General features: G+C 45.4%; 1 protein-coding gene across 1 annotated transcript in view; it reads right to left on the bottom strand.

Annotated features, from left to right (window-relative positions):
• Window positions 1-18,282, bottom strand: part of Psf2 (DNA replication complex GINS protein PSF2-like protein) — a 43,769-nt gene that overhangs the window by 15,183 nt on the left and 10,304 nt on the right. Inside the window, exons 3-4 of the mRNA XM_068354733.1 lie at window positions 11,702-11,832; window positions 7,559-7,666 (exon numbers count right to left, since the gene is read on the bottom strand). Coding sequence (XP_068210834.1) covers window positions 7,559-7,666; window positions 11,702-11,832 — 239 coding nt within the window. The remainder of the gene's footprint in view (window positions 1-7,558; window positions 7,667-11,701; window positions 11,833-18,282) is intronic.

Below are 18,282 nucleotides of genomic sequence, written 5' to 3'. Positions count from 1 at the left end.
GAGCTTGTAGCACCTGCGTCACAGAGCAGTTCCTCTTGAAGGCCAGGGACGTTGCGATCCACAGAAGACTCTCCACTTCGCCTGGTAGACCCTTGCGGATTACTTTCGCAGGTGTTGAGACATCCGCTCCGCAACATGTCGCGGAACGCCTCTTTCTGTGAGGGGATGCTGGATAGTCTCCAGGCGTGAAGCCGAAGCGATGCTACGGCTCTGTGGTAGATGTTGCAGTGTGGTTGCTTGAGTAGCTCGTGTCGTGGGGGAAGCTCTCTCGGGAGTTCCGTCAGGGGATGCAGAAGGTCCGGGAACCACTCTGCATGATACCATAGCAGAGCTATCAGAGTCATCGACAGGTTGACCAATAGTCTGGTCTTGTTGAGCACCCTTCTCACCAGACAGAACGGTGGGAAGGCGTATACGTCGATATTGTCCCACCGTTGTAGGAAGGCATCTTGCCAGAGTGCCTTGTGGTCTAGGACTGGGGAGTAGTACAGCGGCAGCTTGAAGTTCAAGGCTGTCGCGAACAGGTGCACAAAGTCAGGACTTTGTTGGCTACTAGAGGGTCCGAAGACCACTCGGTACTCACTATCTGCGAGGCTCTGCTCAGACTGATGGAGAGCACATTCCTCCGCCCGTAATGAAGCGAGCCGATAGTGGTATTGAGTGGAATCAGTTCATCTCAGTATCTCTACTGCAAGATGGGAAAGCTGTTATGAAAAGGTACCTCTCTGCCTGTTGAAATAAGCCACTACCGCGGTGTTGTCGCTCACGGAGTGACTCGCCAGGGATTGTTGGAACTGTTGAAGGGCCAGATATACGGCCTTCATTCCTAGCAGATTGATGTGGAGGTACCTTCTGATTCTGACCATAGGCCTGAGATCCTTTGGTTCAGAACGTGGGTCCCCCCACCCCCCCTTCTTTTGACGCATCCGAGAACAGCATCAAATCCGGGGGGAGGACGAGAAGATCTACTCCCTTTCAAAGGTTCCCGTAGGTCAACCACCACTGCAGGTCCACTCGTTCCGCAGGTCCCATAGGGACCAGAGTGTCCGGGGAATCGTTGCCTTGGTTCCACCGGGACTTGAGCCGCCATTGCAGGGATCTCATCCTGAGGCGGCCGTTTGGAACTAGACGGGTCAGGGAGGAAAGGTGACCTAGGAGACGTAACCAAGATTGGGCTGGAAGCTCTCCTCGTCTGAGGAAAGGTTCTGCGACTCTCCTCAGCCTTGCTATCCTGTCGTCTGATGGGAAGGCTTTGGGAGATTGGTGTCTAATATCATGCCTAAATATCCCAGTTGTTGGGATGGAAGCAGAGAAGACTTCTCGAGATTTGCCATGATCCCTAAATCTTGGCAAAGTTCCAGAGGCTTGTCTCGGTGTCGAATGAGGGTCGATTCCGAGACTGCCAGGGTTAGCCAGTCATCCAGATAGCGAAGGGGACGGATGCCGATCCTGTGTGGCCACGAAGATATCCGGGTGAACATTCTGGTGAACACCTGCGGTGCTGTGGAGAGATCGAAACACAGCCCCTTGAACTGGTAGACCTTGTTGTCTAGGCTGAATTTCAAGTACTTCCTGGAAGACGGATGGATTGGGATCTGGAAGAACCCGTCCTTCAGATCCAGTGTGCACCTAAAGTCTTGTGGTCTCACTACAAGTCTGATCGACTCTGCTGTTCCACGCTGAACAAAGTTTGTTCGACAAACTTGTTCAGAGCTGATGACGGGTCTCCAGCCTTCAGATGCCTTCTTTACAAGAAAGAGTCGACTGAAGAAGCCGGGGGAGCCGTCGACGACCTTATGGAGAGCATCTTTCTAGAGCATGGTCTCGGATTCTGCCCGAAGGGCTAGCCCCTTTGCCGATCCCATGGCATAGGAGCTCAGCGACACTGGATTCGCTGTCAGGGGAGGTAGAGATGTTATGAACGGGACGCGATATCCTTGGCTGATCACGGAGATCGTGCAGGAATCGGCCCCGAGTTGCTGCCACCTGAACGCGCAACTTTAGGCATCCCCCACTGGGGGGCAGGGTTGCCAATCCTAGCGTTTGCGGCCTCGGCCGCTCCCTCTAGGATTATTGCCTCCCCAGGAGGACTTCCCGTCCTTCTTGTCCTTGACAGGAGGGGGCTGCTGTTTAGACACCTTTGTCTTTGCCGCCGGAGCCAGTTCCTATGTCCTAACCTGACGAGGCTGTTGTTGTTGAGGCGCTGGAGGCTTGAAGGATCTGGATGTAAGCGCCTTTTGGAGGGGCGAATCGTGATTCGATTTCCTCTACCTCTCAGCTGTCCGTCCCACGTCCTTGGGCTCAAACAAGCTCTTTCCAAGGATGGAAGAGTGTCTGAGCTTGCCGATATCCACGGTTGGGACTTTCGCAAGGAACCTCTCGGTTATTGCATCTCAATGCTTCAACATCGAGTTTGCCCACAAGTTCGAAACTTGGTGAGCCGGAAATCGATGGTGCTCGTGCCCGAGAGGAGGAAAGTTTCCATGGTCTTCCTGGTGCTCTCCTTGGACAAAGTCCTCGGATCGCAACAGGATGTCCAGAGATTCAAGCCAGACGACCGGCAACGAAGTAGCCTGCATGGCGCACTTTGCGGCCTTCACCTGGGTCAAGATCTCCGAAGCCGAGAATGTCACCTGCTGGGCGGAGAGTTTCTCGAGATAAATTTCCCTGGTAAGCCATTCCACGGAATGGTGGAGAGGCAGAGCTAAACCAGGCTCCCTCATAATCTCGAAGTATTTCCTCTGCTGACGGCTGACAGTCGCAGTGTCAGCGACTCCCGGTGGAGGGAAGGTGATCGGGTGATCCTGAGGAGTAGAAATGATGGGGCCTGCCTGAAAAGAAGGAGAAGAATGTTGCCCAGACCTCTCTGAAGCTTCTCCCTGCTCCTGCATGTGCGCTGCTCTGCGTTTACGGGGTGGAGATCGTGACGACGATGATCTGGAAGTACGCGCTCCAGAAGACTCACCAGGTTGCCCGTGTTGCGAAACCCGACGGGAATCGCGGAAGAAATCGCGCTGGCGCTCGCGCGATGGTAAAATCGTTGGTTCGTGCGCAGGCGAGTGGTGGGCGCGTGGTTGTAAGGGCGAGCGCTGGCGGCCGGGAGACCTATGGCGCGTAATCAAGCGATGGTGCGTTGACGAGCAATGGCGCGTTTTGGCGAGCGATGGAGCGTTGGCGAGCGATGGCGCGTTGGAGCGTTGGCGAGCGATGGAGCGTTGGTGAGCGATGGAGCGTTGGCGAGCGATGGCGCGTAGCAACCGATCACGTACAGGAGAGTAAACGCGTGGGCGAGTAGGAGACCTATGGCGAACTGAAGAGGGGGCGCGTTGGCGCGATGAAAAACGCTTGAGCCCAGGCGAAGACTCGCGCGGGCGCTTAGGGGATCTCTGGCGCGCAAGGAGAGCCCTGGGGTGCCTGTGAGCGCCCGTGCGCTAGCTTAGGCGCCTCCTGGGCGGCGCGCTGTAATGTGGAAGCGTGCTGGCGCGTTGGCGAGTGCGTGAGCGCTGGGACTGGAACTGCGTGTGGGCGCACTTCGCGCGAAACTCCAGAAGGGCGTTGCGAGTCCAGAGGAACCTTGAGCTCCTGTGTGCTAGCGTAGGAACCTCTTGAACTGCGCGCGACGAGGCAGGAACCGGGGAGATCGTTGGCGCGCAGTTGCGCGGCCAGAAGATACCAGCGGGGGTGCAGAACCAGATGGAGAGGTTGCGCGCAAGGGCGAACGCTCGTTGGCGGGCACAGGAGACTTCTCGCGAGCGCGCAGAGACTCGTTTAAGTCTGGAAGTGAGCACCGGAGATGGTGAGCTCTGAGGGAGCGCAGGAAATCGTCGGCGTGGAGGCGAAGGAATAATCTCCTTGCTTGCGCCCAGATCCGGAGATCGAGGGCGCGTGGGCGAACGTTGGCGCGCATTGCGCACATCAGGAAAGGGTGCGCAGATGTGCGCTAGCGAGCAGGCGAACGTGGGAGTTCAGCAAAGAAATAATCTCCTTGCCTGCGCCCAGATCCGGAGATCGTGGGCGCGAGGGCGAACGTTGGTGCGCATTGCGCACATCAGAAAGGGAGCGCTGACGATCAGGAGATCTACGGCGAGACTCAGCTATAGGAGATCGCTGGAGTGTTGATTCAGCAGAAGTCTGGTCCACAGTAGGAGAGCGTTTGTGGAGAACGAGGTTGCACAGGTATAAACCTGGCACTAAAGGGACTTACTCACATTGTGAGATAAGCCCTTTGCCCCGAAGGGACTGGTGCCCGTTGGAAAACGGGGTGGAGTGGTGCCCACTGCGCATCTGCGTCCAGGAACGGAGATGGAAGACAAGAAGGTCTGGCAGGTGTCGGAGATCGCGAACGATCTGCCAAAAGGACTAGCGAAGCAGCTGCAACGGTCTGTTCTCATCAAGGAGGATCCTCTGCGGGGCTGATGATGAAGACCATGGACAGGAGCACCATCATCAGTCCTCCGAAGAGGAGTCTCTGTTAGTGAACTCCCCCGAGGGGGAGAGGCACTCGCAGGAGAGACCGTTGGACTCAGCTGCCCCCTCGAGGATGTTCGGAGGGGGGAACTGAGCCTTCAGCAACATCAGCAACAACAGCAGGGGGAGACCTCTGAAGAGGAGTCTCTGTGAGTGTCCTCTCTCGCGAACGAGAGAGGTGAACACTTTGAAGCAGAGACAAGAAGAACTGATGAAGGCGCCCCTTAGGGCCGTTGGATCATCAAGCTGACCTATAAAGAGCAACCCTCCGAAGAGGAGCTCCTGCAGCTGCTCAGCCCCTAGAGTGTAGCTGCAAGTGCGACCGCTCAGCACCAAGAGCATAGTCGCACGAATTCCATGGTCCGGCCTTGCAACCGCTCAGCCCCTTGAGCATGGTTACAAAAGCGGTCGCTCAGCACCAAGAGCATAACCGGCCGAGGACCAAGGAACCAACCAGGAATTATAAAGGTAAGAGAAGTCCCCCCCCCCCCCCCCCCGAAGGGGAAAAACTCATACCTGGGATGGGAACCTCCCTCAGAAGGGAAGTTACCCACCCATGGAGGCGAACCTCCTCAGCGCTCTAAATGAACTAAGGAGCTGACAGCTGTCACGGGAGAACTTCTAGGAGAAGGGAACACACCCATGACAAAGTCCTAGAGAGGAGGCGGCAACAGCAGACTCCCCAAGCCCAAACAGGACAGCTCTGCTTCGTTGGCGCATTAGGCAAACGAAAAACTAGATATCTAACTGTGAAAATAAAATAAATAATTAGTTAACATTCATTCCCCCGGGGGAACTCCGAACCGGGGGAACTCCGAAGAGGAAACCCCGAGGGAAAAGAACATAAGAATTACACACCAGGTATGCGCCCTCCTCCCTCACTGACACTCACGGGAAGGGGGGCAAGGCGGAGAACTGTAATAAAGACAGAATTATAACCATTATAATTATGTAATTCATCTAAGAATGTTCACTAAAAGAAGAACGAAAGAACCCCAAAGGGAAGCGTTCTACACAGAAGCTGAAAAGTTAACAAATACAATTAGATTCATTAAAATAATTGAGACAAAATAAACGGAGAAGCAACTCAACCCGCAAAGGAAAGGAAGCTACCGTAATACGTAGTAGTAATAAAAGGGGAACGACCTCAAGAGAGAGGGAGACAGTAGTCAAACTAAACTCCCATGTTCCCTACGCTGATAGTCCAAGTTCCCCGTAGGGAAGGAGGAACAGCGGAGAAAACAGATTAATAACCAAAGTCCAGGGATGACGATTCCCCACGGCGCCAGAGAATCGGAAGCCGAAGGAAGGACCGAAGGATCAAGGGAGAGATCGCGACCCACGAAATGTCACCGTGGAGGCCTGGAACTACACGGAGATGTTGTCGTACACTGCACAAACACAGCACAACACTGAAAAGGAAACTTACTGTATTTCTATACTCAAATATATACATAAACATAAGAATGTTTATATATATATTAAGTATAAGAAAAGTAAGTAATTGAGTAAAGACAAAACATTAATGGCTGCCATGCGAGGACGGGAACAGACACGTCTGCCCCACCGTCCGAGCCAAAAGCGAAGTGAATCAGTTCACCGGTGTGTGAGGGGGGAGGGGTAGCTAGCTACCCCTCTCCTACCCCCTCGCTAGCTAACGAGAGGGTAGTTAACCCTCGTTAAAAATCTAATGGCTTGTCATTTCAGCTACATCGAAAGTAATACCCCATGTAAATAGCGTGGTTTGTATTTCGGTTACGGAACAATTAACAATTTTGACTTCTCTACCATATAGCTCAATACAATGCAGTACAGTATTCTAGGAGTTTTATTCCTGCTGTGACCAAATTGTGGAATCATCTTCCAAATCTGGTAGTTGAATCAGTGGAACTTCATTAGATTACATTTGAAGCAAATTTTTTATTTTGAACATGTTGACATAAGTCTCTCTTCATAGTTTATATGACAGATTTATCTAACGTTACTGATCTTAAAATATTTTATTTGATATTTTTTATTCATTACTTCTCATATATAGTTTATTTGTTTCCTTCTCTAAATAGGATATTTTCCCTCCTGGAGCCCTAAGACTTAAAGAAATATGGATTTGCAACTAGGGTTGTAGCTTAGCTAATGATAATAATGATGAAGATAATAATAATAATAATAATAATAATAATAATAATAATAATAATAATAACTTGGTGAGAATTGTATACTAGTTTACAATCAAGACATCTAGAACTAATCTCCAACTTCCTTGTGCACTTGAAAAAACTTTGTGATTTTTCATTTGCACCTAAGTGCTAAATGGTCTCCTATTCCCTCATTCATAAGGGCAAAAATTTCATAAATCCAATGCTCAGTGAGTTGTTAGCCCACAGGACACAAAGAAGAGATACAGTTAATTACAGTACTGTACTGTGGACCGAGACGACTGGCAAAATCTAACCGAGGCCCTTTGCATAAATTGTCGTAGGAGGAGATAACTGTGGACTAAAGTATCTTTTGGCCCATGTCCACACTTCCTTTTGGCTACCGTTTTTCATTAATTTGTCAAACAAAATAAATACATATCAAGGGTTCGGGGTTAAATGTTTAAAAGTCGCTCATGAACAGCAAAGGCAAGGGACAGTGACAAAGCCCTAAAGACTGACCATGTATACATATGATCAATGCCCAAGCTAAGACCAAGGAGGACCAGGCAACAGCTGCTAATGATAAGCAGGTAAACCTAAAGGCTCCCCTAAACACCCAATCCTTAGCTCACAAGGATGGGAAGGTTGCAGACACTGTAAGAAATCATCGAGCTTGAGCAGGTCTCGAACCCCAGCCCAGGAGATCGCCAGGTAGGGACATTTCCAATGGGGACAATAAAATTGGGCTATAATATGAATAATGGGTTTGTGTTGAGACAAATAAATTAATCCAATGTCTTCAGAAGCATAGTGTGAATCAGTGTACTACATCAATTAATCTCGGAGAGTGATAAGAAACAATGAACTACTCTTACGTAGATATTAAAGGTAATTTTTAGCATTAGTATCCCATAATCTATGAAATTCCTCTCCATTCAGTAGAAAAAACTCACCTTAATAAGGGTTTTGATTTGTTGGGAATTTGGTATGTCCTCAGGAGCTGCTCCCAATACTAACTGAGCCACTACTAAATAATGTTCACAGGGCATTTTTGTAAAGTTCTGAAAAGAAATAACATTTGCTATTCATCACAACTTTCATAACATACAAGCTGTATCTTCATGCAAACACATCATTTACTAATAAAATACCTACATTTATGATCTCTAACATCCCTAGACACATTTTCTTTGTTTTCCAGAATGAATATGAAGGAATAGGAGGCAGATAATACACATAGGACTACACTTGCATTTTAGTATTTCACTCTACCTCCATTCTGGATTCCCTTCTTTCACCTCGCTATCCATCCTCCAGCTTTTACTTCATAATGCAATTGTGGGGCCTCAAGTATTACATTTAAGCCCCTGTATTTCAACTCATTCTCTTTTTTTTTTATATATATCTTGCTTTTAAACAACTCTCATCTCCCTTTCTTTACCATCTTAATGTAGTACTACATAACCTAGTGGTTCCAGTGATAGTCAATAAGACAAGTCTTTTGTAAATCATATAGACATTAATAAGATTACTCTCTTGACATGACATTAACAGACAAAACAACAAAAAGAATGGTCTTTATTTTTTACAGGGAGGTCGAAGTCTAAGGAAACTGGTTGAAGGGTCAACTGTATTTCAAAAACCACAGTAACAGGTTGCGATGCCACTTATTCTTGCCCAATCATTTCAGTCAGTTACCAACCCTGAATCAGAATAGTACTATAATACTCACCTGTTAATCCAGGTTTAAAACTCACCTATTAATTCAGCTTTAAATAAAATTACAATGTTAAGCAGATAAAAGCCTCAATGTCTTCATGAGATCAATATTTTAATAAAATTAACAATAATAATAACATTAACTCATAGACCCTTATACGAGCTCCAAAAAGCAGTGCCAAACAACTAACTGCTTAATTATGAAATATCTAGTCACAATTAACCAGGTCAAAAACCAACTGTACATTCAAGTCTCTCTATACAGCTTCAGGAGAGTGGCTTCTGACCTTTTCTTATTTTTATCCTAAGACTAATAATTGAACCTTCTTGCACTGTCCTTTCAAAATGGCAGCTGCTAACCCGTAAAAGAAACAGTCCCGTAGGTGATAAACTGAAAGACATCTCAGGAATTTATACTCCTAATTATCATAGGGAATGCAATCTTCCTCATTCCTTATTTCCTGAGGACAAACTAACTAGTTTAGCTTTTTGATTTTGTGAAATTAAAGCTCTGTTGATGGGCCTTGATGCTTATGGAGGTGTAGACCCAAATGGTATTTTTCCTTTGTTTTTTTATAAAGGATGCAGATTTCTTAGCTCCAAAGTTATCTGTTATTTTGAGCAAGTTAGCAAGAAGAGGAGCTTTTAGCACTTGTTGGAGAATTGGTAATATTACTGTACTTCACTATATAAATGTGTTTGTGGTAGCTAAAGTCCCAACCGATTAACGCCCAATTTCCACAACTCCCATATTATCTAAAGAGTTTGAATGTCTTTTGGCAAAACATCTTATTAGGTTTGCTGAAGGTAATCATCTGTTCCCTAGTTTGCAATTTGGTTTTCGTAAAGGCCTTGGAGCATGTGATGCTGTTCTTACAATGTCCAATGCTGTACAGAAATCCCTTGGTTATGGTCAGGAACTTTGTATGATTGGCCTTGATTTTAGTGCTGCCTTTGACGTGTCAATCATGAGGCCATTGTTTTCAAACTCAAACAGTTAGGAGTGGGTGGGTCGTTTCCGAGCATTATCATTGATTTTTTAAGTAATAGATCTCAAAGAGTTGTTGTTGATGGGCACCATAGTGAGTATAGGAATGATAAGGCATTGGATGATAAGCAAGATCGAGACACCTCCCAGAACTACAACTCGCGATACATGTCAAAAGATATGAAATCATTTCAGTTTACCCTGAAGATGTCAGAAGGCTTGCAAGTGCCTATTAGAAGTGTGCTTTTGGCATACAAAAACTCCTCTTGCCAGTTGGGCATTAAAAATTCCTTAGCTCTGTTGAAGATAAGGAGACCAAAGCACAAGGTAGCAAAGATATAGATGATTACTATCAATATTATTATTACTATTAGCATAGTCTACCAAGCTGTCTAAGCTCAAGACCCCCAATAGGAAAAACAGTCCAGTATGGAAAAGAAACGAGAGTACGAAGAACTGTCCAACAAACTAGAGAAGTTCCTTAGAGATGATAAACAGAAGGCTACAGAGTTCACCTGATCCTGACACTCAAGAAATGTTGCCATTAACATCAGGTGATTATTATCATTATTATCTCTTGCTAAACTACAACCTTAGTTGGAAAAGCACGGTGCCATAAGCCCAAGGGCCAGCTCCAACAAGAAAAAATAGCCCAGTGAGGAAAGGAAAGAAGGAAATAAATAAATCACAAGAGAAGTCATGAACTATTAAAATAAAACATTTTAAGGACAATAATATCAAAATATATATTTCATACATAATTATAAAGACTTCAAAAAAAAAACATGAGGAAGAGAAATAAGAAAAAATAGGGTGTGCCCCCAAGTGTACCCTCAAGCAAAAGATCTCTACCCCAAAATGGTGGAAGACCATGGTACAGAGGATATGGCACTACTCAAGATTCAAAAACAATGGTTTGATTTTGGAGTGTCCTTCTCTTAGAAGACTTGCTTACCATAGCTAAAGAGTCTCTTTTACCCTTACTAACAGGAAAGTAGCAACTGAACAATTAGTGCAGTAGTTAACCCCTTGAGTGAAGAAACCTCTGATAGAAGCCACTTTATATCACAAACAACCACAATGTCATCGTCATCCTGCTCCAACAACTGGTTTGTCACTTCCAAATCCACTTTCTTTCATGTCCAGCAAGCAGAAGAGATGCCATGTTTAAGGTAAAGAGACCATTGTAAATGTGTTGATAATTACTACACATTTTCTAATATTTCAACTTTTTTTAAAACAAAAAATACAATACACTATATTAAAATCATAGCAGATTGTAATAAGTATACTTCATCATCTATTGTGTTATTTATACAGGAGCATTTCAGACTTACATGGAAAATTGACTGACAGTTATAATGCATCTCCTGGAAGCAATTAACAACACAAGGCAGGGTATTACTGGATTAAAAAACAAAAGCTAAAAATGAAATAAACTACAAGTTTTAAAAACAATTTGTATTTTTTCTAGCTATACAAACTTGAGTGATTTAAATGGGTTACTAATAGTTCCATTTTCTATGACCATGAGGCATGGTAATAGCCTCAGAAGGTGATAAAATAATAATCTGCCTTTTATTTAACACTACAAAAACATTCACGAATTGAATAAATACAAGTTTCTGGCATAGAATTTGGTAATGAAATTACAAAATAACCTTCTGTACATTTATTTAAAACGTTGTGTAAACACTATGGTAGTATCTACACAAATGTAGCTCATGTATATGGCCATTTGTACTTTTCTCTTTTGATAATAACATACTTTACAATATTATATACAGTAATGTAAGATGAAGAAGTCAAACATCTTTTCAAATAACCTAATATTGATTTTATATAAAAGAAGACTATTCGTTGACTTTTTGAAAATTGAAGGCATTTCAGTTAGGCTATGCATACCCTAGGCCAAAATTTAATTCTATGGGTACTTACACAGTAACGATTTACAATCAATTCATGCTATGTACGGTGTCTTGGTCCCCATTATGTTCATTGGTTGAGGACTGTCTGTGCACTCGTTATCACACAAATAATGAGAACAATTAGTGACAATGGTAAAGGAAAAGACACTAAGCACTATAAGAGTAAACCAGTGTGGGTGATGAGTAGTGATCATAGAGAAGAAGGGAGACCTCTCCTTGTTAAGGCAACCAGAAGACGAGTAATGCAAGCCATAGAACAGCACATAGCGCTGTCATGCCATGGGGTTGCGTAGCATCCAATTATAAAGCAAGTGAACCCTTTCTTCTTTTTTGTTGTCTGGTCGTAGGAAACAAAACTAGGTGTAACCCATTTAAATGACTCAGAAATTTGTATCCGCGTAGGAATAAAAAGAAACATAATTCTCTAAAAAAGACTCATAAAGGGAAAGAAAAATTATTACCTTAGACTGACTTTCTTCTTCTTTCTTCTCAGCTAATTTTTCAGCGTCCATCCATTCAGGAGGAACTATACGGCATCTGCCTCTCTGACGAAGATTTATCCCCAACCACAAAGGAACTTCCAAGGGCAAACCTGAAAATAATTTCTTTTCAAACTTCAACCCACAGATAAAATAGTAGTTTAATCCCTTTTTAAAGAATGACCTAGTTATCTAACAAAATTAATACAGTGATACCTCGGTACTCGACCATAATCCGTTCGAGATCCGTGTTCGACCTCCGATTTGTTCGAGTACCGAATTTTTTTTCCCCATAAGAAATAATGGTATATATTCTATTCCGTTCCCAAGCACTCGAACAGGCCCAAAATATTAATAAAACGTGTACCTAAACAACAATAATTATCTAAATGTGTATGAAATTGGTCAGAAAATCCTATAAAACAATTTTAAACCATTTACTGTACTAAAATAAAACAATTTTAAACCATTTTCTGTACTGTAGTGAACATACCTTTGAGCAGCGGTTCGATGGCATACAGGGATGGATGTGGAGAGGATGGAAGGGGGAGGTTACTGCTTGGAAGGAGAGTCCCCTTCCATGATGTGGCGGGGTAGTTCTCCTTCAGGAGTTGTTTCTCTCTCCAATGAAAGGGTGGGCAGATCTATTTCAGGGGTTTCTTCTCTTCTTTGTCTCTTCTTTGGAGGAGAAACAGGCTTTGATGTAGCAGCTTTCTTTTCTTTTGTGAAAAACTGGTCTATTGTTAATTGTTTCTTCCTCCTCTGCAGTATTCTTCGAAAATGATACATGACACTATCATTAAACATATGCACTGCCCGGTTTGCTACTGCAATTTCTGGGTGGTATTTTTCAGCAAAAGCCTGCACATCTGCCCACTTGGAACAAATTTCATTGATGAGAGAACTTGGAACATCCTCCCTTACCTCATCCTCTTCTGAAGATTCCTGCTCCACAATCAGATCCTGCTGCTGTTGTTGTTGCAGGTGCAACAATTCCTCCACAGTCAACTCGGTAGAATGGCTTTCTACAAGCTCATCAATATCATCCTTGTCGACCTCAAGCCCCAAACTCCTGCCCATGACAACAATTTCCTCAACGACATCAGTGTCATCAGAAATTACAGGGGTAGCAGTGCTTGGACCCGCCTCTGGTTGGAAACCTTCAAACTCCCTCTCTGTGACACATGATGGCCACAGCTTACGCCAGGCAGAGTTCAATGTCCTATAGGTCACACCTCGCCAAGCTTGGTCAATCATGTTAACAGAGTTGAGGATGCTGAAGTGTTCCTTCCAGAATTCCTTTAGGGTCAACTTCGTGTCACTGGTCACTTCAAAACACTTTCTGAAAAGGGCCTTGGTATAGAGTTTTTTGAAGTTTGAAATGACCTGTTGGTCCATGGGCTGGAGTATGGGAGTAGTATTGGGGGGCAAGAATTTGATTTTGATAAAGCTGTATTCTTCTTTCAAGTCATCCTCGAGACCTGGAGGATGTGCAGGAGCATTGTCCATAACCAGAAGACATTTCATTGGCAAGCTCTTTTCAATGAGGTAAGCCTTAACCTGGGGGGCAAACACTTCGTTTATCCACTCAGTAAAGAATTGTCTTGTGACCCAAGATTTAGTGTTCGAGCGCCACATAACTGGTAGTGCACTTTTACAAATATTATTTCGTTTGAACACCCGGGGGTTGTCCGAGTGGTACACTAACAAGGGTTTGATCTTGCAATCGCCACTTGCATTTGCACACAGCAACAATGTTAGCCTATCTTTCATTGGCTTGTGACCTGGCATCTTCGTCTCGTCCTTGGTAATGTACGTATTGGCTGGCATTTTCTTCCAAAATAACCCAGTCTCATCACAATTAAAGACTTGTTGTGCGATCAAATTTTGTTCATTTATGTACCGATCGAATTCCCCCACGTATTTATCGGCTGCAATTTGATCCGAACTAGCTGCCTCCCCATGCCTAGTAACACGATGAATACCTGTTCTATTACGAAACTTTTCAAACCAACCCCTGCTCGCTTTAAATGTAAATGAATCACTTTCACTGGTACTCGGACTTTTCTTCACTAATTCTTCATAGATATGCAACGCTTTTTCACAAATGAACGCTTCACTAACACTTTCCCCGGCCAACTGTTTTTCTTTAATAAATATTAAAAGCAACTTTTCCATCTCCTCAATCACTTGTGGCCTTTGCTTAGTTACCGCCGTAACTCCCGTTGCAACATTCGCCTTCTTAATCATTTCTTTATGCTTTAAAAACGTAGAAATGGTCGACTTCGCCATTCCGTATTCTACCGCTAAATCGGACACTCGTACACCATTCTCATATTTCGCTATAATTTCCTTCTTCAACTCGATCGTTGTTCGCACTGTTTTCCTCTTCTCCTTCCCCTTAACACTCATTACTTTCTTGGGACTCATTATGAAAGCTAAAAAAGCAATTAAAAGCACTGAAAATCACTAAATCACAACAAATGCTGATCGCGCGTTGTCTGAGTGACGCTCTCGAGAGAACTGATGCTTCCCGAACAAGCGAGAGTGGCCGAGATGGCGCGATCATCACAAAGCCCATGCGGTCGTCACGTGTTCGGCTGGTCGAGTACCGAATTTTTGGTCGAGCACCGCAGCAAAAATTTCTCGAAAATTTTGGTCGAACTCCGAATTGTTCGAGTATAGAGTCGTTCGACTACCGAGGTATCACTGTATATAAAATAAACAAACTGTTCTTTCACAAAATATACATCTCTGATACTAAAAAAATATTAATCAAATTGAAAATTTCATAAACCTACGGAAAAGAAATTACTATGACATAACAAGAATGCTGAAAATTAATATCCACCTGTGAATGAAAGGTCATATGCTAAACCACTATCAAAATATTCAACATGACAAATTTGGAAGTAATTTGTATTTTTCCTAGCAATACAAACCTGGAGCTCTTTACTGAGGAGTATTATTTCGGCGAAGCTGAAACCAGCCAATACAGGGCACCGTAACGGTCGATCAGTATCGACTGTTACCGATCAGAGACTCCCAATCCGAAAGTCCCCGAATCTAGGATTCGCTAGACGGATTTCCAGTCTGCAACAAACAAACTCAGGGATGAAACTAAGTGTGTCTTGCCACCCAGCCCCTTGAATGGGTGATGTGATATGGAAGACCATGAAGCTCGCTGACTCTTCCTGCAAAAGTCAAGGCCAAAAGAAAACAGTCTTTAAGGTCAAGACCTTATCCAAGGCTTGACGTAGAGGCTCATAAGGGACTCCTTTCCATGAATGTAAGACCCTGACAGCGTTTCAAGGAGGTGGTCTAACTTTTAACTGAGGGCAGGAACACTCGAAGTTCCGTAAGAAGAGAGACAATTCCGTCGAGGAGGAAATGTTAACTCAATTCAGTTCGAAGACAATATTCAAGGCTGAACGAAAGCCTTTCCCCACCAACACTAAGTGAGTTTTTCCCCCTGAGGAACAGCAAAAACTCTGCTACTGCCGGAATAGAAGCACTGAGTGGAGAGACACCACGTTTATGACCTCCACCACAAAAGACAGACCACTTCGCCTGATACACCTCAGACGACGACTCCTGGAGGTGGTATCTTGCTATATGTCTAGCATCCAGCTTCGAAAAGCCTCTCTTGCGAGTAGTTGCTGGATAGCCTCCAGGTGTGAAAACATAGCAATGGTATCGCTTGGTAGAAAATCTTCAAGTGTGGTTGTCTGAGTAGCTTGGGAAGTGGAGGGAGTTCTCTCAGTGCCTCTATGAACAGATGCAGAAGGTCTGAGAACCATTCTGCATGCGGCCACAGCAGAGCTAAGAGGGTCAGTGCTAGATCTGCAATGCCCTTACCTTGTTCAATAACTTCCTTACTAGGCAGAAGGAAGGGAACGCATGGACATCCATTTTGTCCCATAGGTGTTGAAAGGAAGGGAACACATGTATGTCCATTTTGTCCCACAAGTGTTGAAAAGTGTCCTGCAAGAACGCTTGTGGTACCGGTACTGGTAAAAAGTACACCAAAAGTTTTGGTTTAGGGACGTCATGGACAAGTCGCTTGCCAATTCGGAGCCAACTATCTGATTACTGCTCAGATTGTTGGCCAGCACGTTCTTCTTGCGTGGTATGAAGAGTGCTGTTAAGGCTACCCAATTCCCTTCTGTACACCTGAGGATTTTCACAACTAGCAGGCATAGGTGCTTTGACAAGGTCTCTCCTTGTTTGTTTAGGTGGGACACTACTGTAGTGTTGATGCTCATCAGCACTACATAATGCTCTGAAAGGAGTTGATGGGAGTTGTCCTCATTTCCCAAAGATTATGTGGCACCATCAGGTGTAACCGACGACACTCCCCTTCTTTTAATGTGTCTGTGAAGACCAACAAATTCAGGGGAGGAGAGAGATCTACTCCTCTGAGGAGATTGGTCTAGCACCCACCAACTCAGGTTCAGGTCTCTCTTCTGTTCGCGTCCCACCGGTACTAGGGTACTCAAAAGACTATATGTGGAGCCAGCCGTGGGGCACTAACTTCTGGAAGAATGTTAGATGCCCCAGCGGTTTTGCCACTGGGGCTAGCAATTTGCCTCTCGGGAGAAAGCTCTGCCAGTACTTGATCCCCTGACAGAAAGACCTTACCTAGCAAGGTCTTAACCAAAGGTGGAACAGTCTGAGGATGGTAGGTCTGTGAAAGGAAGGCTACCTGCCATCCCTCTTCACAAGGGCGAGCATTGGCAAGAAGAGGGTTAGTAAGTGTGCAAGCTCTTCCAGTTCATCCTGCTAGGAGCATATGCTCACGAGGTGAGAGCTGGAAAAAAGAGCATTTTCATCACTTAAATGTAATTGCTAATTGTGTGCACTTGCAAGGGGTGAGTCCATGATTGTGAGGCAAACCTGGTAGAGCGCGCTCCTTCCAGTTTGCCCAACCACAAGATGAGAACTGGAACTGCGTAATTGTTTTTGCGCTTTTCCCAGTTCTCAAAGGCAATAGATCTACCTGTGCATGCCTTTCTCAGCTCGCCCAGGTACTGTGACACAGGACTCGCCTTTATACCGGACTATGCTTCTTGTGTGTGCGGTTCTTGATTTAAAGACTCACCCAGGAAAGCATTCTGTGTAGCAGAAGTGAAGCACCTCTCTTAGTCAGGCAGACGAGCTTGTCCGGCCACCTTACTCGATTAATGGGTGTGCAACACCGTGCAAGATTTCCTTGCGAAACTGGTCACCTGTGTGTGTTAACGCCTGAATAAGATAGACCAGGGTATTTTCCTACGAACTGTCTTCCACAGCAGCCTGGTGAGTAGCGTTATGCGCTCCTCTAGGAGGCATTCGTTCATAACAGTCTATTAAGATTGCGGGAGACAGGTTGTAACAGCACCTGTGAGGAATAATCCTCCCCATCATTGGAAAATGCGAAGGGCTCTGGACTACCTGGTCAACCAATACCCAGTAGGATGTCAACAATACCTCAGGATTGTCCCTATTGCCCCCCCCCCCCCCCCCCCCCCAAGGTTAGCAAGTTCCATCGCAAAGTCAATTTTCCTCGTATCTGCACGAGGGGTCTAGAGATTGCGTAGCAAGTAACATCTCAAGTTGATGTCAAGACGTGCGACAGTTTGCACACACCTGTTATGCTATGAAGGGGGGGGGTGTCTACTCCAACTGCCACCAACAGTCTATCCTGGGTAGCCACTACTCCTTACAGGAAGATGTTATAACAGCGAATCTCCTTAGTGATCGATTACGGGCAAGAGACCGGTCAGTAACGACCGATCACACACAACTACTTCCGAAAGGTAAGATTAAGACGTATCAGTTATCAGTTCACACAAGTAAAATGTAGTCCACCTATGCCCTTTCACTTATCTGTGTATTGCACACACTGCGCACTAGCAAGGTAGAGCTAGCCTTTGCTCTTGAGTCTCGACAAGGTTTCTAGTGCTCCCGAGTTCTGATGAGAAGACTCACTAGAACAAGCAATGGGTGTAGGGATAGAGCGCTCGCCTTCCTCCTGCAGATGAGCTCCCCCTCTCACCTCGCCAGGTGGTAGGGTGCGCAACACTACACAAGACTCTTCTGCTGGAAGTTGGTCTGCGCGTTTGCTCGCTAGCGCACCAAGAAGAGAAAATCTTCTACCTGTCTTTTCCCCAACAGGAGAAAGATGCGCTGTCTTCCTTTCCCCGAAGGGAGAGTATAGGCAGATGGTGGCAGAGTGCTTCCACACAGACAGCAAAGCAGGTTCCTCCTTACGAGAAGGAGAAACCACAGGAGCACGACGACGAGGAAGAGTAACCACGGGGGGGGGGGGGGGGGGGGGGCTTAGGAGAAGGCAGTCTCTCCCACGGGAAGAAGGGACGATCAACCCCTTTTACTGTTGACAGCAAATCTCCTCGCAGTCGAGGAGCTTGCTGAGCAGATGCCGGTGAAGGGGATCTATCCCTCGAAAGGGAAAAGCGGCCAACACCTGATGAAGAACACCCCTCCCTCGGAAGGGAACGTTGTTCAACACCTGGAGGTGGACCTCCAAATAGCTCACTTTGTCTCCCTTCCATCATGGCAAA

The sequence above is a fragment of the Palaemon carinicauda genome, chromosome 31 (genome assembly GCF_036898095.1).
Source record: "Palaemon carinicauda isolate YSFRI2023 chromosome 31, ASM3689809v2, whole genome shotgun sequence".
Lineage (NCBI taxonomy): Eukaryota > Metazoa > Arthropoda > Malacostraca > Decapoda > Palaemonidae > Palaemon > Palaemon carinicauda.
This window is presented reverse-complemented; position numbering and strand designations above follow the sequence as displayed.